This window comes from Pristis pectinata, chromosome 24 (genome assembly GCF_009764475.1).
Source record: "Pristis pectinata isolate sPriPec2 chromosome 24, sPriPec2.1.pri, whole genome shotgun sequence".
Classification (NCBI taxonomy): Eukaryota; Metazoa; Chordata; class Chondrichthyes; order Rhinopristiformes; family Pristidae; genus Pristis; species Pristis pectinata.
In genome coordinates, this window is record NC_067428.1 from 34,233,833 (window position 1) to 34,256,932 (window position 23,100).

The 23,100-nt window shown below is 44.9% G+C and overlaps 1 protein-coding gene across 13 annotated transcripts in view; it reads left to right on the plus strand.

Annotated features, from left to right (window-relative positions):
* gatad2ab (GATA zinc finger domain containing 2Ab) overlaps nucleotides 1-21,903 on the plus strand; it is a 133,488-nt gene extending 111,585 nt beyond the window's left edge. For 8 of the 13 annotated variants that reach the window (XM_052037729.1, XM_052037735.1, XM_052037730.1 and 5 more), the window contains 9 exons: nucleotides 665-796; nucleotides 3,691-3,780; nucleotides 8,259-8,390; nucleotides 9,635-9,805; nucleotides 12,251-12,527; nucleotides 14,676-14,878; nucleotides 15,686-15,781; nucleotides 17,363-17,540; nucleotides 18,046-21,897. In XM_052037729.1, coding sequence (XP_051893689.1) covers nucleotides 665-796; nucleotides 3,691-3,780; nucleotides 8,259-8,390; nucleotides 9,635-9,805; nucleotides 12,251-12,527; nucleotides 14,676-14,878; nucleotides 15,686-15,781; nucleotides 17,363-17,540; nucleotides 18,046-18,179 — 1,413 coding nt within the window. In that variant the 3' untranslated portion in view covers nucleotides 18,180-21,897. Of the gene's footprint in view, nucleotides 1-664; nucleotides 797-3,690; nucleotides 3,781-8,258; nucleotides 8,391-9,634; nucleotides 9,806-12,250; nucleotides 12,528-14,675; nucleotides 14,879-15,685; nucleotides 15,782-17,362; nucleotides 17,541-18,045 lie in introns of all 13 variants that reach the window. The other 5 variants (XM_052037733.1, XM_052037732.1, XM_052037740.1 and 2 more) reach the window with 5 other exon arrangements.
* The last annotated feature ends 1,197 nt before the right edge of the window (nucleotides 21,904-23,100 follow it).

Consider the following 23,100-nt stretch of genomic DNA (forward strand, 5'->3'; position numbering starts at 1 on the left):
GGTGGAACTGCACTTGGAGTATTGTGTATACTGGAGGGCACAGGTTTAAGGTGAGAGGGGAAAGACTTAAAGGAGACCTGAGGGGCAACTTTTTTTTTACACAAGGGGTGGTGGGTATATGGAACAAGCTGCCAGAGGAGGTGGTAAAGGAGGGTAACTTACAATGTTTAAAAGACAGTTGAACAGGTACGTGGATAGGAAAGGTTTAGAGGGATATAGGCAAAATGCAGGCAAATGGGACTGGCTCAGGAGGGCACCTTAGTTGGCGTGGGCACATTAGTCCGAAGGGCCTGTTTCCGTGCTGTATAACTCTGACAGCCTGCATATCCGCCCCAACACCCACCAAACAAGGCTTCAGGTTTCATTTTAGGTCTGTGATGAATCAATTGTAGCAGTTAGTGCTCGAGTTTCTGACCTGTATGAAAAATTGTACAGGATTCTGCTCTTAATCACCTGCTGAAGAACCTTGTACCTTTGGGTTCAATGACACTGACTCTCACTGTGGAGTAGAACATTGACATTGAATTTTTTTGTCTTGCACATGAAGAGTGAGTTTTAGGCAGACTGGCCAGTGCTTGTGAAACTCTTTCAGTAGCTTCGGATAAGGCAGGGTGTTGGAAAATTAAAACATTTTTATTTATAATGCTAGTTTTTTTCCTTTCAGAAGAGCACCCCAGAGGAGCGAGAAAGAATAATCAAGCAATTAAAGGAAGAACTACGATTAGAGGAGGCCAAACTTGTTCTGCTCAAGAAACTGCGCCAGAGTCAGATTCAGAAGGAGGCCACTATTCCAAAGGTATCCATTTTGCTCTCCGCCATCCTGATCGTGGCTTTTTTTAATATTTCCCACAAGGTGCATTTATTTGTTGTGCTCAAACCATGACAAATCATTAAAACACTGCCACCTGGAATGGTACCAAATGCTCAGTGATGTAGTTCTTCAGGAAGCTGTATAAGGCATTCAGGACCATGGAATTTGCTGCTCAGGTGAGTTGTTTAGATGCTTTCAAAGGGAAGTTAGGTGAGTACATGGGAGAGAAGGCAATAGAGAGCTTGTGAAAGGCTGATTGGCAGATGGATTGGCAAGAAACTCGTGGACTGCAACATCAGCATAGACTAGTGGGTCTGAAGGGCCTCCCTGTACTGAACACATGTTACATAGAACATAAAACAGTACAGCACAGGAACAGGCCCTTTGGCCCACAATGAGTGCATGGAACACGATGCCAAATTAGAACAGATTATTAAGGTGAGACCCTGCCCTCCTGTTAATGGTATTCAAGCAGTAATATGGTTCCTCCATGTTGCATCACTGCTGCCAATTGATTTTAAAACTGCTTTCCAGAATCTAGAAGCAATCTATTGTTTCAGTTCTAACCTGTTATTGCTGCCTCCTTGTTGTTAATAAGTTTGTTTTCCTGCACTCTTGGAAATAATTCTGTGTGATTTTTGAATTTAGAATGGTTGCAAAGATTTCTGTGATGCTTACTTCCAGTAAAATTTTTCATAGATCAAACTGTGTGTAAGGATTAGGTTTGATCCTGGATTCCAGGTTCAGACAGACATCAGAAGCTGTTAAACTGTTATTTTGATGTGGTGAATAGCTGCCCTCTAGTGGCACCACTAAGTAACGCAGCCATCACATGCTCATTGTGCTGTGGGAACATGGACAATTTAGGCCCTTCAATCTATTCTGGCACTCAAATCACAACAGACCCGTATCTTAACTGTATTTACCTGCCTTGATTCTGTAACCTTTGCTTAAATAAAGTTAACCCAATCAAAAACTACTTATTTTAAAATTACAGCCAGCATATACTAGTTGCCACATTGATTAGTGACAGTACATGGCTTTCAATACATGTGAAAGTTAGCTGTTTCTATCTGGAATAGTATTGGTGGGGTGGAGGTAGAATTATACAATTGGCCTTGGCAATCCTAGACTTGGAATTAGTTTATTATTGTCACTTGTACCGAGGTACAGTGAAAAACTTGTCTTGCATACCGATCATACAGGTCAATTCATTACACAGCACATTGAGGTAGTACAGGGTAAAACAATACAGAATGCAGAGTAAAGTGTCGCAGCTTCAGGGAGGGGAAACTCCCCCAAAGTTCCCAGCACTGATCGCTCTCCATACCTTCCAAAGATTCAGAAGTTTGGGGAAAATCCAAGGACAGCTGTGGGCCCGGTTGTAATACTGCATAGCATGGCAATCCTCATTATGCTGTCGCAAAGAATGGCTGCTGCATGTGCCTTGTCCTCTGTTATGTGTCTCCCAGCAGGAGTCTGCAGCCTCAGAAGAGAAGCAAAAGAAAAAGTAATGAGGGGGGAACAAGAGGGAAATTCAACCCCCTGAAATCTTAGAAGATGCTTGAGTTTTGTAAATTATATGATGGTGCTTATTGTAAAAGCCCTGAGAGATGGCTGTCTGTTTAAATGGTTGTTGCTCAACTTGTTCTCTTTCACTGCCAGCTTATTGCCTTATAATCCTTCCCATGACTTGCTTAAGCTGCATATGAAACGTTTGAAGAGGTATCTTGTTCTAAACACTAGCTTTTTAAATCAATCTATTTACTGGCCTTGTTAATGCAAAAGAAGGATCTAAACATGGATTATGCAATCAGTGCAGAAGTTCCATTTTTTTGCTATTTTTTCCTTGAATACTGTTTCCCTTCCATCTTATTTGAATTAGAGCAGAACAATCCTCTGACGGTGATGTATAATGTGGCAATATATACATTGAGCAATTTTTTAAAATAGTTCAGTGCTCAGCTCCTAGGTGAGGAGAATTGTGGCAATGTGTTGATGGGGGTGAGCGGGCAGAGGAGGAGCAATGAGTTTTCCACATATTACCTGGTTTATTATCATTGTCTCTGAAGCATTGTTGGATTGAGAACTTCATCCAGTTACCTCTCCACCGTGACGTTAGGCACAGCTTGTTTTATTGTCGGGTGAACGTAGGATGCACCATCTGTGTGGCGTGGCCTTTGTAGTCCCTTGTGCATATCTTTACTGTAAGTGGAAGTGGGGCATGCTGGGACAATTAAAAATCAGTTCAGTAGTTCGATAGTCACAAGTGGAAAATCAAGGTAAAAGTTTTTTCAGAGCACGAGGTAGAATTTCATGGGGAAACATTTCCTCCTTGGGGAAGGATCTCAGGTTCAGAAAGTAAGTGAATTGCCAACTAAGTTAGGCAAAGCAGATGTCTCCTCTCTGTTTTGAGTACTTGTTTGTGTGGCCTTGTAGGTTCCCCAGCTTCCTTGGGTTAGCTACAGGATGACTGAAGGAAAGAAAGTGGGTGGACAACAAGGTCTGGAGGTTCTGTGTGGTAAAGTGAACAGGACTGCTGCCCTTTTCACCTTGGAGCCAGCATTTGAATCAGGTCTTGGTGAGAGGAAACACTTACCAGTTCTCAAATACAGTCCTTCAGCTTTGATACTGCAGATCTCAATGCAAGGAACCATACAGATGGAGAGAAATGGGGGAAGATCCAAGTTAATGAATAAAGTTTACTGGGATTGGAAGATTGACATATTGCATTTGTTTTTAACAACTGACCTGTCCAGTCTGATTGGCTTGGGTGATTTCAACAGAATATCTCTTCAAACGGGCAGTATGTTTGCATTCCTTTTGTTCCTCAGCTTTCTCATGTGTGTTTGTGCTTCTTTCCAATATTCTCTTCCCAGCCTGCTGTCTCGACAGGCACTGCCATGGCCACCCCACCCCCGCTGGTCCGGGGAACGCTGCATGTTCCCACTGGCAAGCCCAACTTCCAGGTCAGTGTAGCAACTGGGGCCTTGCCAGGATCTGGGTTGAGCATTGAAGGTGGGGAATGGGTGGTGTGGTGGTGTGAGGGAACTGGAATTAAGGTGAACTCCTGGTTGGGTGAATGAGGTTAATGAGCTAGGAGAGTGAGCTTCATTGTCAGGGCCTTGGATTACAGGACCGAGCTCCACTGGGTCTAAAGTCAGAAACTGGCATTGCCACAAAACACCATTGGTGCAGGAGAGGTACTGGAGATTAATCAAGCCCTTGCAAGGCTGATCAATAAACCGGAAGGTTGCATAATCAACAGAACCTTAAAACACAATGGCAGCCATCATTAATCCTTCCTGCATGCGTTTTGTAAACCACGGATCCAGTGTTAACACTAGAATTTCATAAAATTACAATAAAGTTGATGAACGATTTTCCCCACTCTATTGGGGAGATGTATGCAGCTCTCTTCTAATCTTGGATTGTGAATTTTGAGCTGCTTAACAAAGTGACATCCTGGTGGATCCAGGTCGGTAATAATCTGACATAATGCATGAAGGCCATCCTATTAAAAGCATATCGATGAGAGGATTCTTTCGCAGGTGAAATGGCAGTTAGGGTTAGTAGCAATCCTAGATATAATTTCTAACTAATATTTGGAATAGAAGTAACAGTCCTCATGGGTTGATCGACTGTAATGAGTCCAGCGAATGCTGTGGTAGGCTTTGTTCAACCCTGGTAAATGGGGATAAGTGAGATGGTGGAAGAACAAAGCTCTCTCTGTTCTACCTTTCTACAGAATGCATCAATCTATCTACTGCGGGAGGAAAATACTGAAATGGTGAAAATTAAACATTTGAGAATTTTTCCTCAGCATCACATCTGCTTGGCCACCCTTAACCTCTGTTTAGTTATTGAACTCACTTTGTCGAGGCAGGCAATTCTGACTGATCAGCAAGGCTGGGATGGAAACTCCTAATTCTTTTGACCAAAACTTCTTATACAAATGTTCAGTGGCTTCATTGTTTTCACTTTTAATCAGTTTTCCGTCAGTTTTAATTTAGAAAGATGCTTTTATGCATTTACCAAAATAGCTTTTTTTCACATTTTTAGTTTCAGGCTGACTTAAGTGTTTGTATTCAATCCATACATTACTATGTTTTGCTCGGTATTGATGACCTGTGACAGTATCAGACGTCCATTTATGTCCTTGGGGTGTACCAGTTCAAACACCAGCCCATCATTGAACCACAGCCCTGCTGTAGCTCCATGGTCGGGAAATAGTTGGGCAGTGAGCTCCTGTCCCTAGGGAGAAAATATCTTTACCAGTTGTAAGGATTCAATTAATGGAATTGTGCAAGTCTCCAAGGTAAGTGCATAAGGAGGAAAAAAAAAACAAATGTTTGACGCATTCATCTAGGTGAGTGGTACCTGCAGAGAGAGAGAAATAGACTTAGCTTCACAGCTCAATGATTCCATCAAAGGAAATTCAAAGGAAGTCTGCATCAGGGTGCAGAAGTGCCACCACTTGGCAATGTGCAGATGTAACAAATATATCGGCTGGTGCTTTGTGATGGGCATTGTTCTGGGCAGAGTTCAGAGAGTCTGACAGGGGTACCAGACTGTTGCTATTTTCCTTCACTTTGATTGCCAAGTTGACCGAAAGTGAAGTTTATCAAAACCAAAGACAACATCCTAGGAATGTTTGGATGGTATGTACCATTGAGGCAGAGGCACAAGAATGTAGAAAGTGGCCATGGTCGAAGTGTAAAGATGCAGCACTGGCTTCACTGTCTTATCAGTAGAGCATTTTGGATCAGTGGGAGCCCCAAAATAGAATTGAATTGTAGAATTTTAAGGGTTATCACGATGTGCCTAAAAGGGAATGGATCTGTCACTGGTGCCCCTCAATTTGAGGTAATGACTGGGATCCTCTCAGTCTGATCTATGCTGACCTACTAATGTTGAACTGTAACTGATCTAGGTTTCAGTGGCTATGAAGCAAGAAAAAGGATTTTTTTCTGTTTTAAATTTACTGTTGGGAAGCTCGTGGATGAGTGGAGCTGCCAGTACCTGTCTGCTCTCAGAAATGAGAGTCCATCCGTGGCTGTGACTTGAGTCTTGAAATGCTTGCCACTGACATCATCTATATTATTTAGTTGTGATTTGCTTCAAGTTGTTGAATTGTAACTTAATGAAATCAGTATTTATTCCTCTCATCTGAACTAGAAAATGGTCGATTCACATCTCGCCCTTGAGAGATACGGATGTGATATGAACAGATCATTCTAAAGTAATACTGTGCTATCCTTAAACAGAGGCCGTGTCACCCTCTCGTGGATACAAGTGGTCCCAAGCTACTATTGAAAGAAGAAACATTCTGCTCCTGACCTGGGCAATAATTATCAAGAAATGAGAATAAAGATTAGTTGTATATTTCCTTGCTATTTACAGGACCTTGCTGCCCCCAGTTGCTGGCCATAGTGCGCTGCAGTGAAATAGCAATGACAATTCTAAAGTATTGCATTGCCTGTAAAGACCTGCAGGGATGTATGAGTTATGACTAGAGATACAAGTTGTATCTTTCTGCAGCTATTTCCCCAAAGAGAGAACTTGAGCAACACTACAACTCCTAAACAACTGCAACAGTTCTTGCATTTACAAGTATCTTTAATGTTCCAAGCCTCTTCATAAGAGTGCAAATGGACAAATGTTGAGGGATTTTTGGGAGCTATTTGGACAGGTGATAGGTTTTAAGAAGCATGGTGAAAGAAGGTAAGGTAATTCTGGAGCATAGCACCTGGCCAGCTGAAGACACAACCATTAGAGGTGAGTGGCGGGAAAAGGCTGCAGCTGGACATCCCATAGATCTGGAGAACATACAGGTGTGAGTGGTGAGGCCACAGGGCAGTGAGATGTTTAAATGCAGTGCATTTCTAGACTGGGAACTGGAGTCAGGTTGGAAGCAAGGGGTGATGTGTGAATTAGAATATAGGGTGGTTTAAGATGAGAGGGGAAAGTTTGAAGGAGATTTGCATGGTATCTTTTAACACACAGTGGTAGGTGCCTGGATCATGCTGCCAGGGGAGGTGGTAGAGGCAGATATGATAATAGTTTGAGAGGCATTAGAGATGAAGAGATGGGGAATAGAGGGATTTGGGCCATGTGCTGCCAGGTGCGATTAGTTTAGATTGGCATTTTGGTCAGTACAGACATGATGGGCCCAAGGGACTGTTTCTGTGCTGTAATGCTGTATGTTCTATGAGGGATAAATTTTTCCACACAGTGTAGTGACTACTCTGAACAAACTGCCAGAGGAGATGGTGGAGGCAGATGCAATGTTTAAAGGGTATTTGGGCAGGTACTTGGGTCAGAAAGGAGTAGAGGGATATTTGCCTAATGCATCCCTGTCAACACGGACAAGGTGGACTGTCACAGCCCTTTGCTGTACATTTCCATGATTCTGTGAACTTTTCTGCAAGTCTGTATATGCAGCATCGTACTGACTGCTTCCAAAAGGATGAGCTACTTTAACTGGACTTGCCTCACACGTTGCACTGACACTCTTTGAGCAGTTTAAGTGCCTGTGATTTTGGTATTTTCCTTCAAACTGAAGATGTCGTGAAAGCCTGTAGTTCCTAGTTTCTGTCTCCCTCTTGTAATAATTGTTTGATGTTTCACAGTCCAAGAGCACAACTCCTGTATCTTAAGGACTTTGGGGAAATCCTGACTTAATTCATTGACAGTTTCCTTACTGCTTTTAATATTCTGCAGTAGAAAGTGGGAATTATCAGAAGGTTGTGTCTTTCAGTTATGTTATCTTCTACCTTGTAGGCTAGCATTTTGTGTTCCTCCTGTACTTTGAAAACCATTGCTAACTGTTCATTTATCAGTTAACAATTCTGTCCTTTGTTGTAAGGCTGTTTGACCTTACTGAAGAGCCAAGAATCAGGGGCGTGGTCTCAGATTAGAGTGCTAGCCATTTTGGCATGAGATGAGAAATGTCTTCACTTGTATTGTGTAGGCTGTGATAATCATTGATGTACTTAAAGGCTGAGGTAGATTCTTGGGCACAAAGAATATCGGGGGATAAGGGGGATGGGAGAAAAATATAGCTAGGATGGAAGATCAGACTCGATCTTATTAAATGGTGGAGTAGGCTGGGGGTGCCTTGTGGCTGTCTCCTGGTATTCCTTGAGTTATAGTCCTGGATGCATTGTCTTTAGACTGGAGTCTGAATGGATTTAAATGTGAGAAAGGTGCAATGGCAGCTTTATGGCATTTAGTGCCAAGCCTAAAGCACAGATAACGGCTCCAAAGCCTAAAGCACAGATAACGGCTCCTTCGGGAAAAGTGCAGAGGTTGAAAGGTGTCTATAAAAGTTAAATCCTGATAGACTCTGGTAAGGTGGAAAATACTGGCAGCAGTATTTGGGGGAGCAGCAGCACGACTGTTTGCTTGTTGTAGTTGTTTCTAAAGATGTATACCTATCTTGCAGGTAACCACTGCCCGTGCGGTGGGTACAGTAATCCCACCACCATTGGTTCGTGGTGGTCAACAGGGGACCTCAAAGCTCGGATCTCAGCAGAACCCACAGATTGTGATGCCGCCTTTAGTGAGAGGAGCTCAGGTAAGTGTCTGACTGGGAGAGATACACAGCTTCCAAATCCCTCTGGATTCAGTGCAGAAAGGGTGAGCAACTGGTTTGACAGATGACAAGCTTGAATTTGCATAGCAGTTTGTAACATCTTTCCAAAATAGTTAATTGCCTCTCATTCAATGGATTACTTAACCATACGATAAGGAAATAGACCATCCATTTTGCATACAGCAAGTTGCTGAAAGACATGAGTAAATTAAACCAGTTTTATTTTGATGAATTGTTTGAGAACAACTTCTCTTGGGGATTCCAAAACCAGAATAAAATGAAAAGCCGGACTGTGTCTCGGCTATCCCTCGGAATATGCAGTTGACCCAAAGCCTTTGAGATGGGCAATAAATGCTGCCTTCCCAGAGTTGTTCACAAAAAATACTACTTTAAAAATTAATCTGTATCAGGAGAGACCATGCAGGCATTAAACCAGTGTTGGTGTTCTGTAGCTCTGATCTCACTTCTCTGTGCCTGCAGTGATATCTGTTGTTGAAGCTGAACAACGTGGTATCACTTCAAAGTGACCTTATTGAAATACCAAAACTATGTCGTCCTTTGTAAACCCAACGCTTGCATCAACACAATCATCTGAAAGTGGTGTCAATTTCCACATTCAACCTCCGCTGTAACTTGCTCCTGCTCAGAAAAAATGATCACCTTAATCAATGTTTATTTGTGCAGTGACTGGACATCAAAGTTCTGTAAAATGTGTCCAAATTGATTAATGTGACCCAGGTTAAATAATATCATAAAAAGCTGCATGCTCGTGGTTTGTGAAATGATCTCAAGTACAGAAAGCAGCTTCTGTTATGTTACTCTCAGAATTACTGTGAGATACTGTGTGACAAGCAAGTTCCTAACTGTTGTTGGGTGTGCATGTAGTTTTAACATCTGTGAATGCAATGGGTGGGGGAAAAGTTGACCCTGCAAAGTGCATCTGGCCTCCCTCTCTTCCTCTCTCTCACTCTCCTCTAAGTATTTTTTTTAACTAATTTTTGTATGCTTTGCTTACATCTGTTTGGGGAAGATGCTTTTTACAGCCCTTGATGCCACCTTTGACCTGATTGCCCGTACGTATGGCTGCACTGTAGTGGAATGTACCTTGCCAGAATCCTAAATAACCTTTCCCTTTTATTTCCTGCCTTGCTATCATTTCACCCACCCCATCACACATTCCATTCATCATTGTCCCATTCTGTTAGCCGATGTCTGTTTCTCCCCAGCAAATTCACACCATCAGACCACATGCCAGCACTGCCCCGCCTCCCCTGCTACTGGCTCCCAGAGCATCGGTGCCTAATGCAGTGCAGATCCAGGGCCAGAGGGTTCTACAGCAGGGACTAATCCGTGTGGCCAATGTCCCCAACACCAGCCTGCTCGTCAACATTCCACAGGTAAGCTGCTGGCAGAGGAAACCTGGATCCCACAGACATTATGCTGAGGTGTTGAGGTCAGGGTGGGGTGACACAAGATGATGGGAAGGAGAGGGAGGAGTGAAAGAGTTCACGGACTCAGAGTGTGCAGGAGCTGGAGTATACGTTTTGATTTCTCATCATTAGATTAGGTGCTGATTATTTAATCCACTATGGAAGCTCAAAAATGAAAATGTTCTGTGCTCAAAGATGTTATTGCTGTGTTGTGGAACATTACCGTGGTTTTCATGGTATCACTAGTTCAAAATAAACAGGATGGTACACCAAAGCTTCCTAGAGTCATTGAGCTCTGCAGCCACCACGTCCACATTAACCCTTCCCTTTGTGCCTGTCTCCACTAATCCCATTTGCCCACATTAGGACTGTATCCTTCTATGCCTTGCCTCCTTGAGAATCTGTCTAAATTCCTCTTAAAAGTAATGATTGTATCGTATTCCACCTCTGGCAGTGTGTTCCAGATATCAACCACATTCTGTGGAAAAGAAACTTATTCCTCAGATCTCTTTTAAATCTCTGACCTCTCACCTTAAAACTATGTCCTTTTGTTTTTGATATTATGCCAAATATATGTTGACTATCTACCCTTTCTATGCCTCTCATAATCTAATATACTTCTATCAGGTCAGCCCTCAGCCTCCTTCACAAGCGCAGTCTATCCAATCTCTCCCCATAATTAAAAGTTCTCCAATCCAGGCAACATCCTGGTGAATCTCCTCTGCACCCTCTGCAGCACAACCACATCCTCCCTATGGTGTGGTGACAATAGTCCAACTACAGCCTAACCATTGTTTGGTAAAGCTGCAACATAATGTGCTGTGACTGCAAAGTAAAGCTCCTTGACTTCCAAGTATCTAATAATATGAGCAGGCTATTCAACTCCTTGAACTCATTTTCAGGTTGATCATACCTGAAGTTCCATGAATCACCTGTACCTTGACAACTTTACCTGTGCCAGATATCAGAAGAGCACCTCCGACTGCACTAACTGAAGATTTACTTGTGCCCTTTTCTCCTGCCTCAATTGGGAGGAGATTTTTGACTCTGATAAATCCAGTCTCATTTTCTTTGGTGCATTTTCAGACTGGAATCTCTTAAGATCCTGGCTTCCAACTTTCTGCCCCCTCAGTTCACTAATGAAACAAAACGAGCAAGTCAGGCAGCACCTTGGGAATGGAAGTCAACGTTTCAGGCTGAAGATCCTTCATTATAACTTGGAAAAGAGAAAACAAATTAGGTTTAAGCTGCAGAGAGGGTGGGGAGAGAGGGGTAGGACCAAGAGATAGGGTGAGGCCAGGATGTTGTGGTGATAAAACCGTTGATAAGTTAATGAGGGGTGTTAGAGTGAACACACACACAGAAACATGTAAAAGTTGAGGCAAGCCCATCAGATCAGGCAGTTGGTGGAAAGAGAAATAAAACAAATTAATTTTACAGATGGCTGACCAGCAGTTCAGTCCGCGCAGTGTGCTCTTGAAATCAGATCGTTGAGGTGACACCAGCAGCAGATTTTAATGGCAGTGTGTTTCTTCAGGGGCAGCATTAATACTCATTTTTAAAGCCTCATTTGCGGTTAGTTGGTTGTTTCTGGATTATAATCTGTTTCATGGTACAGTTCCCTGTTCAGAAGGAAGTAGTTTGAGACGATCGCATCCTACCAATGCACCTTGCAGTCATAGGTCCGGGTGTTGAAATTTAAGTACAACACCAGCATATGCTGACTTCCCTCCACCCCCCTCCCCCCCCCCCCCCCCCCCCAACCAGTGAGTTATCATCACACTGTATCTGTGCTAGCTAAAATCTTAGAACCCAATGTGAATAATTTTAAACCCACTTACTCTGTAGAGAAGTTGCAGTGTCTGGTCACAGTTCGTCGTCACTGGAGCCTTCTCAGCTGGCTATAGCACCAGCGAGCTGCAGAGTCAGGTTTCCTGATGTCCCCCCCCTTCTGGAAGCTGCATCAAGTCAGGATTTGCCAGCTGCGGTGGCCTTCCCATTGTTGCGGCTGCATTGGCCTCAGACTTGTGCAATTTCCCCTCTGTTACAGGGCATCCCAACTAGGCTGTACACAAGCTACTCCTTCACAGTTGTGGTATCACAGTTCTGAAACTCTGCCTAACAGCAGCATATCACCACGTGGACTGTAGCAGTTCAGGGAGGCTCATTATCAGAGCCAGAAATGGGCAATAAGTGCTGGCTTTGTCAGCAATACGGACCTCCCAGGAATTACTACTACTTAGGGTAGTCAATAGGACTGTGTTGGAACTGGACCCCAGTGAAGGAATGTGCTTCTGCAAGGAAAAAAAATTAAACCTTTGAGTTATTTAATGGGAAAGAACACTCGTCCGCTTCAGTTTTAACTGCTCGCTGTTTCCTTTACACAACTTGATCTCTTCAATTATTTTACAGGCTTCAAATACAATGAAAGCCTCAACGCTGAACTCGTCTCAGTCAAATGCCGGCAGCAATACAGCGGCGTCTGTTGTCAATTCTAACGACTCGCCGGCCAGTCGCCAGGCTGCGGCGAAGCTTGCTCTCCGCAAGCAACTGGAGAAGACGTTGCTGGAAATTCCACCGCCCAAACCTCCAGCCCCTGAGCTGAATTTCTTACCAAGTGCTGCTAATAATGAGTTCATCTACCTGGTCGGCCTTGAAGAAGTGGTGCATAACCTCCTAGAAACTCAAGGTAATGTTGTGGCTTCGATGATTGTAGGTTAGAGGAGAAGGATGTTCAGTGCGTCAGGCTTTATCAGCCTACGGAAGAGCTAACAGTCCGGTGCTGTTCCTCTTTATTGCTGTATCCTCTCCTGCTTCTTCGCCGTCCCGCCCCTCTGCTCATTTCAAACTCTGCTCCAAATGAGATCTTAGTGCAAGTCAAGTATTTAAGGAGCTGAAAACCGTGGGATCATCTGCTCCTGGCAGATACTGCAACAACTAGCTGCTCATGGAATACCATGCAGAGCAAGGCTGTTCCATGGTGAGTGTGTGTTCACTCCATTCTCTCAGATAGTGCCTTCCAGATCTCCTGGACTTCTGCTTTTGTTGAATGTTTCCTCCATTATTAAACTAGGTTGGATCAATCTCTGCCCTGCCCGGGGTTAACAGATTTCAGGCAAGCCTCCACTTACCCATGCACTTTTACCTGGGGTGACCATTGCACATTAAATGGGCTCAACAGAGTGAGGTCTTCGTCCAATAGCATGAAGCTCCAACAAGATTGGAGCCCATGACACACATTTACACGGAAACGCACAGGTATGCCTAAACACAGTCTAACCATGTGTAGGCGCACTGTGTCCACGTACACTTGTATGGGCACAAAGGTGCACGGTTTTTCCCACGCTCTCTTCCTCCAGTTTTCCCCCTCCTTCTCAATTCCTTCCCCTTTCCACTCTCCCTCAGATCCAATGTCAGTAACACATCAATCATTGAGGACAATTTTGCCACAGTTGAGGTATGTGAAAGGAATGGAGTGGCACCGGATTGGGATCAGTGCCCAGCACAAGCAGTAGTTAAATGATGCCACAACAAATGGATCAGATGAAATGTATGCAGCGCTGCCACATTCAGTGCTGAGTTGTGCATGGTGTACCTCAGGCAGTGTGAGTTGCTTTTCCTTACACTGGCTGATATGTTATTAGTCACTGTTGCATTCTTGTGGTTGCAGTTGAGTCATTATAACACAGAATGCGATTGGTGTATTGGATGCTGCCGGGTTTTGTGCTTGGGAGTGGGTGGTGGTTCCGTGGAGAACTGCTGCCCACCTGCCTTTTGGACTTGGTCCCGTGTGTGTGCAATACAATGTGGAGCTTGGAGATGCTGGTGCATCCGACTTCCCTCTGCCACATGGTTAGAGTGGGAGGAGGGGCGTGGATGCACTTCACATCTGGCCCTTAGCTTTGCACCAGCTGGTTTTAAAGGGTAAGTTTATCCAACATTTTGTTTTATTTCATCATGCAGTCAAGATGCAAATAACATCTGGAAGTAATTCTGCAGCATTCAGGGGTATCACAAAGCTGCAAAGAGAGCTGTTTGTATTATTATGGGGAAAGTACTGCAGTTAATGGCCCTGACTCAACCCTGACCTGCTGCAGCTCCGCAGGAGCCGTGCTGTAGGCTTCCGTTCCGTGGCCTTTCTGTGATGTGTGGTTCACAGGTGGCAGAACCTGAGGCTCTGGCCCCAGCTCACTACTGAACGCTGCAATGTCTCTGGTATTCAGGGAAGTTTTTAAAGGGGTTTATGTGGACGTATAATTCAATAAAACAATGTTTAACGCACTGCCCTTCTGTTAATTAGCTAAAAACATGTATAAGTGTGAAGGTGGGATGAAGACCAGAGTTGATCAACAAATCCGACACCTCACCGTAAACTTCTGCTCATCTTTGGATGTTTTGGTGTAGAGGCCATAATGACGTTACTGGTTGTGGGATGGGCTGCTGAACTCCCAACATTAAAACCAGATTATATGGGCTGTGAAGGTACTCGGGGATAATCCAAGGTACTGCAGAAATACAAGTCTTTGTCGTCTTATTCAGTACATTTCAGTTACAGAGAGAATATTTCACCTCCCAGCTGATCCTTGATTTCCACTATGCCTCTAGCATCAGTGCTGTGGCAATGGGACCTGCTGCAAGTTGGAGTACACAGGTTTAACCACTTACCTACACCAAACCTTGAACACAAGTTGTAAATGTTCAGGACAGTCCTTGCCGAACCACATTTCTGCAAAGCATCATGCCCAATACTATAAATGAAAGCTTTGGCAGTAACCATCATATTCAGAAAGGTGGGAGAATGGGGGATATTGGATTCACTTTCTGTCTCTCCCCACAGGTAAAGCTTCAGCACAGGCATTGGCCCAAGAACCGTACGCCTGTTCACAGTGCAAAACTGACTTTACCTGTCGCTGGAGGCAAGGAAAGACTGGGACTATCATGTGTGAGCAATGTGTGACGTCCAACCAGAAGAAGGCATTGAAAGCTGAACATACTAATCGTCTGAAAGCAGCATTTGTGAAGGCTCTTCAGCAAGAACAGGTGAGCTGCCGACGGTTACAAACGTGTCCGAGTTTGGTCTCTGTGGGAATTCTGGTGCCTGTTCTCTGCGCCAGGATTATCAGGATTCATCACATTCTTGCTAACCTAGTTTAATGTGTAATCTTTCTTTGCAATTCAAGTCCTCCCATGATCCAGTCTGTAATACTGGTACGGGGACAGACCTGTCCCCACGATATTGTGGATACACACTGACAGATTACTATAGTGATGGATTTGATTGCAGCAGTACTGCATCCTAGTGTTAGTCACAGACCTGTACTTACCAGTGCACTACCTACGTGTGTAAAATAAGATATTTTAATTTTGACAACTTATGGTCACCCTGGTTTTACCCTGTCAGAGACACCCACCTCCCCCACCCTCCCTGCAGCTTAACCAGCTTCTTTTGTCATCTTCCCAGTTCTGACAAAGGGTCTTTGACCTGAAACGTTGACTCTGTGTCTCTTCCCACAGTTGCTGCTTGACCTGCTGAGCAGTTCCAGCATTTTGTGTTTTAGATTTCCAGCATCTGCAATTTTTTGATCTGTTGGCCTGAACCACGTTAGTGATTTCTCTTTCTGTGGAGGGAAATTTTTTTTGCAGGAATGAATTGAGCTCACCAAGAGCCAATCTTCCCGTCAGGAGAACTATCTTCTAGAATAGGAAGGGAAGGTTGTTCTGCAGCATCTGGGGGAGACTGGTAGAGGGATAGTTGTCCAAGGCTTCAGACCAAACATTTTCCATAGCTTCAACTGAAAGGAAATGGCTGATGTGTAGAAAGGACAGACAGTTTGTTTTACTCTGCAGGAGATCGAACAACGGATACTGCAACAGCCACCTTCCACTGTACAAAGCAAGCAGGACTCTGCAGTACAACACCATACGTTGAAACAGGTATGGAAGGCAAGTAGCATTGTAAATTAACTTCTGAACCCACATATTGAATATCATTAGTCACAACGGTTCCTTCTCATGCTTCTCCAAGCATTCTGTTTGGGCTCATAGACAAGGCCAGATTCTCATCCTGTCTGGGTTGAAACTCGAGTAAATCAGGGGTAGGGTGCATGCTGCTGGATTCATCAATATCATCAACCTCTCCTGAGAAGCATGTTGGAAAAAATTCTAGTTTAATTTTGAGTTGAATTCTAGCCCAGGCGTAGAGACCTGTCAGTGGACTGAGCTCCCTGTGCCGGATTAGTTTTGCACTGTCAGAGAAATATTGGGAAAAAGCAGGAGAAGGTCATTCAACCACTGTCTGCCTGCACCACGAAGACCACGGCTGGTCTTTCATCTCACCACCACTTTCCCGCACAATCCCTGTACTTTTTAATTCCCTTGATATCTATGGATCCATTGATCTATCTAGCCTCCAACTCGCAGAGAGAATTGAAAAGATTTAACACCCTCTGGATAATGAAAATTTCTTGTGTAACTCCTGAACGGCTGTGCCTTTGGGAATGTGACCTCTAGTTCTAGGCACCCAAGTCAGGAAGACATCATCCCTGCATCTACCCTTTCAAGACCTGTGACAACTTTGCCTTTGAATGTGGCCACCTCTGCTAAATGCTGGAGGATATTGGCCTGGGTGGCTAATCTCAGCACAGAACAATCCCACCACCGGTCCCAGGAAGTGGTCTGGTAGATCTTCAGTGGACTCCCTCTATCCTTTCTTGGGTAGTGAGACCAGACCTGTACAGGTGACCCCCCCCCCCCACACTGTGGGGTGGACGTGAGTTCCAAGAAAACGGTGGACGTTGCAATTTTGTGTAATGCAAAGTCGGGCCATCTGTGCACGGTTGGAGAAAAATAAATTTTGTGTTGATTTATTATTTTCACTTCAATCTTGTAGGAGTGAATTTTTATTACTTATCCCAGATTATTTGGTAGTGATTTGTGAATTCCATGAGGATGGATTTCTGTTACCGGAACTGCTGTAACAGGGGGGTGGTCTGTGCACAATAGTCCAGTGGGTGTCTCACCACGGCCCTGTATAATTGGAATAACACATCTTGGGAAGCAATATTAAAGGGTATTGTTTGGATTTAAACTTTCAATCTCAATATAAAAATACGTAATACTATGATCACTCTTTCCTAAAAACCCCTTAGATCCCAGATTATTAAATAAACTTTTCTTATTGGGCCTTGGTGGGATGGAGAAGTGCCAACAGTCCCCTCTGACATCGCTGATCAGCATTTTGTTAAGTAAAGCCATGACTGTTGAAGTAATTGTGGTAATTGTTCTGGTGACTGCAGCTTGTCAAGGTGTTAGCTTCCATTCAACCCATTGTGCTCTGAAACTGCATGTCCTTCCTGTCTACTCATACTTGGGATAAAGTGTCCTGTTCTTCTTCCCTAGAAGCTGTTTCTTTCGAACATAGACTTAAGTATTTAAATGTGTTTTGAATGTTGGCGTGTTGTGTAAACAGATGCTTGAATGGAAGGTTTCACTTCTTTCCATCAAACTCTGAACGTAATGTTGCAGAGCTCCAGCCAGCTGTCTCGAGGGCCTCAGTCGACCACAGCCCGGGGAGTACTGCACACGTTTAGCCAGTCATCTCAGCTGCAGAACGTGTCTCTCGTCAGCAGGCAGAGCAAGCACTCTGAGAGAGCCGGGGGCAAAGGCAGCACCACTGCCTGGAGAAAGCAGATCCCCAACACGGGTAGGTGACTTACTGCGTCCGCGTTACTGTCTCAGGCGGCTGGCCCCCTCCCTCCCGCCCTGACCAGCCTCCCCGCCCCCTCTCCCCCCACCCAGCCCCCTCTCCCCCCACCCAGCCCCCTCCCCCACCGCCCCCGCCCACCAACCAGACCCCCCCCCCCGCCCCTCCCCTGAGTGAGAAGTGTTTGGTACATGTCGGGAATTGATGAGTTGGGGTGGGAAGGTTTGAGGTTCCCATCGAGGTGCTTGTTCTGTTGGGTGTCAATGATGTGGATTCTGGGGATGGTTTTAGTTGCTGGTGCAGTGAGTAATCTCTGACACTCCCAAGGATCCCACGCTGCATTATTGATGATAAGCAGTGTGCTTAATATGTGGGAATAAAATGGTTAGCCTTGATGCAGCCTGCTTTCTATTGCTTCTGAGTGGGGAAGGTTGTGCGAACAAGGGTTTTGTTTTGCTTCCTTCGTGATGTCCTCGCGATTTCTGACACTACTTTCTATTTCCAGGGGTTACAATGGCTTACGTTAGCCCAAATCTCTCGGGACACAAGACCTCATCGACGATGGATCGCCAACGCGAGTACCTACTGGACATGATCCCTTCACGATCCATCAGCCAGTCAGCCGCCACATGGAAGTAGATGCAGTGGGGTGGGGTGGGGTGGGAGGGAGGGCTAGAGAGAGAAGCTTTGAAAGACGGCCACCATCAGCTTGTCCCCCCCTTTCCTCACTGCAGCCATGCAGTCCATCGGTCGAAGGGGTGGGGCCCAGATAATCCCGGCAACTCCCCATACTCCTTCTGGATGCAGTCTGCATTTCTTGTCATTTTGAGCACTGTTCTTGCACAATGTATAAGGAAAAGGTACAACATGTGACCAGTTAGAAATGGGCATTCATCTTGCCAGATTACAATGAAAGCTATATGTGGAAAAGAGATCTTTTTTACTTGCTGTTTCTATGTGAGCGTGCGCACTTAGTGCCCACACGTGTGTTTCTGCGTTTCACTTCACGGTACAAGTGATGCCATCATAGATCTCAAGTTCTACAGTAGCTGGGGAGTGTGGAAGGGTTCCTCCTCCCTGGCCACAGTAGTAAATGTAATGCAGGTCACTCAGGGTGAGAGGTAAAGTGGAGAATATTGGGCCAGTTGGGAGTGTCCCATCACAGGAGCAGAGACACCAGGTGTCAAAGGGACTGAGCCTTGTTGATCTAATCTGTGCCATCCCCTCCCACTATATAGATCAGGTATGTAGACGTTTCCCACCTTCCACTCTCGTGTGTTTGTAGAATTACTCTAAAGCAAACCATGCAATTCTCCTGAGAATTAACCCCTTTGCAAGGCAGCCTGGCTCTTCGGAGTTGACGTTTTTTCAGAATGTGTTTCTGGGGGTGAGGTGAAAGTCGACGTTTGCATCAGCCACTGGAGCTGTGCAGTGACGCTGGATATTTCTATCCCTCCCGTTTCCTCTCCCCCAGCCTTCAGCCACTGGAGCTGTGCAGTGACGCTGGATATTTCCATCCCTCCCGTTTCCTCTCCCCCAGCCTTCAGCCACTGGAGCTGTGCAGTGATGCTGGATATTTCCATCCCTCCCGTTTCCTCTCCCCCAGCCTTCAGCCACTGGAGCAGCCAGATTCCTTCCCTGTCACTCCCACAAATCCCACACTGCATTATCGATAAACACCACATTTAACATGGGAATAAAATGGTTAGCCTTGATGCAGCCTGCTTTCTATTGCTTCTGAGTGGGGAAGGTTGTGTGAACAAAGGTTTAGATTTGCCTCTTTTGTGGTGTCCTGGTGATAGCTGTCTACACCAGGATGTGACTTGAGCACAGAACATTTCACTTAGGATGCGGAGGTGAAGAATCTTGTCTCAGCCCTACCCCATTGTTAGGCCATTTCTCTGCGTTGGGGGGTGTGACCAGTATCCCACTGCAGCTGGACGTGAGTCAGGCCTGTTTGGCAAGGCACTGGCCTTTTGGTGACGCTGGGCTCACTGGGAAAGGAAGGCGGGAGGCTCTTTGACTGGTTTAAACTGAATCTTACTGGGCTGGGAGCGTGATCAGTCTGTGCTCCCTGATTCACTGAGGTTTCCTGAGCAGCACCGTGATTCGGTGATGGATCTGTAATCGGTGATGAGTCAAGTGTAAGAGTGGGCAGAGGATGGCAGCCGTAGCTCTTCGACCAGGTGGAGGTACAGTTGTTGTACAGCAGGCATTGTAAAAGGCATCAACACTCGGTGTTGGTCACCAGGGCCTGGCTCCTTCCCATCCCTGCAGACTTGTAAATGGCAGTCATTTTAACTTGCTGCTTTTCCCCTTACCTGTGAATAATCTTTTGCCATTTAGGCAGACTTTTATTTTTCTTCCCCAGTTTTTGATACAAATTAGTCATTAGTAAAAGCCATGAAAATATCTTGCAGCTGGTCCTTGTTTGTTAGAGGTTTTTTTGTGTTTGATTGGTTAGCTGGAATGATATATTTAATTCCACCAAAGTACCCTCTAGGTTAATATTTTTATGTGCATTTTCGCACTGCAGAGATCAAAATGTAATGACAGAGTTTCAACACCCCAACAATTGGATCCAGTCAGAGCCTGGCTCAGCTCTCTCGGAGGAAGGGGTTGGGTGGCGAGGTTTTATAATCTCTCCAAATGGCAGCCTCTTTATCCCAACATGTTTTCCCAGGGTCTGCACACCAACGTGGCAATTTACAAGTAAGGTCAGTCACACCTCCTGTCACCGCTCCTTCATCTCAGCAGAGGTGGTTGTCCACTGAGCTGGGCCAAATTGTCCTGCTTCCTGCTCCTGTAGGTATCCACGCCCCACCATTTTGAACATACTGTAACCATCTTTCACTATCCTATATCTTCCTTCTGTTGGAGCTGGGGTGTTGAGAAGTTGTCTCTCTCTGTGACACAGTGGGCTGGGTTTGGATAAGGAAGTTTCCCCTGGACACCCTCAGATTCTCCATAATGCAATGTACATAACTAATGTTTACATTGGTGTATAAGTTTGAGTTTGTCCTGATTTTCATTGGGTCTTTAAGGAATATAATGTTCAGGACTCTGAGTGATTGTAGACGTGTAGGGATGAAGTGGCCCCATCAGTATTGTAGCCAAGGAGGTCCATCGCATTTGACAGTGTGGTGATATTTTAATTACACCCAACTCTCTCTCGTTTCCATTATCAAGCTCCTCTTTCTAAGGAGAGTTGTGCTATTTGCTGACTGTGCTTGCTGCTCACTTAGCAAATAGACATTCTTTGTCCTCGAGCAGATCGGTCCCGATGTCATTGATCCATTCTCACCTCTATTTGCATACTGAAGTTGGTTGGTTTATATTGGTATTTGTATTTGAGGACAGGTTGGGTTGCTTTGGGCAGCCACGTTCACTGTTTTATGTTACTATCTCACAGTCCAAATGATCTGTGTGCCCTGGGCCATTTCTGCCTTAACTAATCCCACCAATCTGAGTTAGAGCTAAGAAATGGGTGAAGAGGTTTTTCACACTGAGGTGTAATAACTTCCACCATTCAATCTTCCTGCCCCTTTCCCTCATAACGAGGTTCATGAAGAGTTTGATGCTGGTCTTTTAGCCGGGGTTTGTGCCTATCTCCAGAATGGCGTGGGATGTCCCACCTACCATTGTGGGCCACTCATTCAGGGAGGGCTTGTGTGGGAAGGGGCAAGAAATAATTTTGCAAAGTTCAACAGCTTTTACTTTGAAGGAACTGCAGTCCACAGGAGAATGTGCCTCACTTGGATGTTCTGTGACATGTTGATACCAAATATTGCAGCCAGCTTCACGTTGACGACAGGTGCTCGGACTGAGGGATCATCACAAACCCTTTGGCCTTTGGATCCCATGTTCCTGTTCAGACTTGATCCCTGCCATCCCCCCACCCCTCACCCCCTTCTCAAGCTCCCAGAATAATTGTCCGGTGGTTGGGGAAGGAGGCAGCAATGGAGAGAGGTATTTTTCTAGAATGAATGCACCTACCCAAAAAAAACCTCAAGAACACTTTTTCAGAGAGTGAAAGATCGTTTCACCGATGGAGCAACGTTCTGTGTGTGGAAATAACTGCAAATGACAAACTCTCATACAAAATAATTTTTATCTTCACTTTTTGTCACCAACAAATTTATATTGAGGTGACTGAAATCGCAAGAGCCGTTACAGATCTGTCGATACATTCTGGACCTTCTATTTACTGTGACTATAGCCTCTAATAGAAAGAACTTACAGAGAAGTTGCTGCAAGAAACCTATTCCCACTGGAGAATTTCAATCCATGCTTGAAATGGATGATGTATATTGTATTGAGGGATTTTTAGCATTTGAATGACAAATAAACAGGACAAACAGCATGGTGGTTCAACTGTCTTCTTCATGGTGCTTGAAGTTGCTTTCATTGTTGTAAAGTTGTGCTCCTGAAGGTGAAGAGTATCAGTGACGACAAATGAAGACTTGTCCACTTTCAGCTTTAAATGTTGAGCGTTCTCAGGTAAGATACAACACTGTTTAGATAAAAGGTAAAACTTCCTCCTCACTGTCCCATCACATATTCCCAGGTCAGGGACAGTATGGATTACATAGAATTTAAAGCTCCCTTTATACTCTCCCATCAAACTTGTAGGTACAACACATGTTAGACACAGCTTAAAGCTCTTTCTGCACTATCACCAAGCAATCCCAGTATGTGTTAAATATAAACTAGAATTCCCTCCACACTGTCTCATCAGCAGTAAAAAAAAATCAAACAACAAACAAACTGCTGGAGGAATTCAGCAGGTCAGACAGCATCTGTGGAAGGAAATGGATGGTCAAAGTTTCAGGTCGAGACCCTTCACCAGTCCCGATTCTAAATGTCAACTGTCCCTTTCCCTGGTCAATGATTCCCTGGTCCATTTCACCGGTCAGTGTGCAGGGGCAGAGGGGAGATCCTCCTGTGAACACAGTGTAAAGTCTGCTGGGAATAATGACTTAAAGGTATGGTAACATGCTGGTTTTATTACCCATGATCTGGACTAATAATCCAGAGACCAGTGGCAATTGGGGATTTAAATTCAAGGCATTGAATAAATTTCAAACTAAAGACTCAGTAATGGTGACCATAAAGTTATTGGTGGGAAAATCCCATTCAGACACCTCCATTCCGTGAGGGAGATCTGTCTTCCTTGTGCACCCTGGCCTGCAGGAGGCTCCCCATCACTGATAGACTCTTGGCTGCCCCTGAAATGGCCCACAAGGTGAGGTGGATGATGAACCCATTTTGAGGTGAGCTTTGGAGTTGAGATATTCCCTGTCTTTGGTCTATGAGTTGTGCTGGTCTCCCCGAGATCTCACAGGGCCAACAAAGCAGCAGCAGACAGGACTTCCCCAGGCTGTGTGTTGGGTGATGCAGCCTGGATCTGCCACCACAGATCTCAAAACACCATGGATGTTCCCAGCCCAGGGTCAATGACTGCCCCTTCCACCAGCTGCTGAAGCCCACATGCACGTTACCCTCAGACCACTGTTTCCGTACACTCATGGACCACAGAAACAGGCCCTTCAGCCCAACT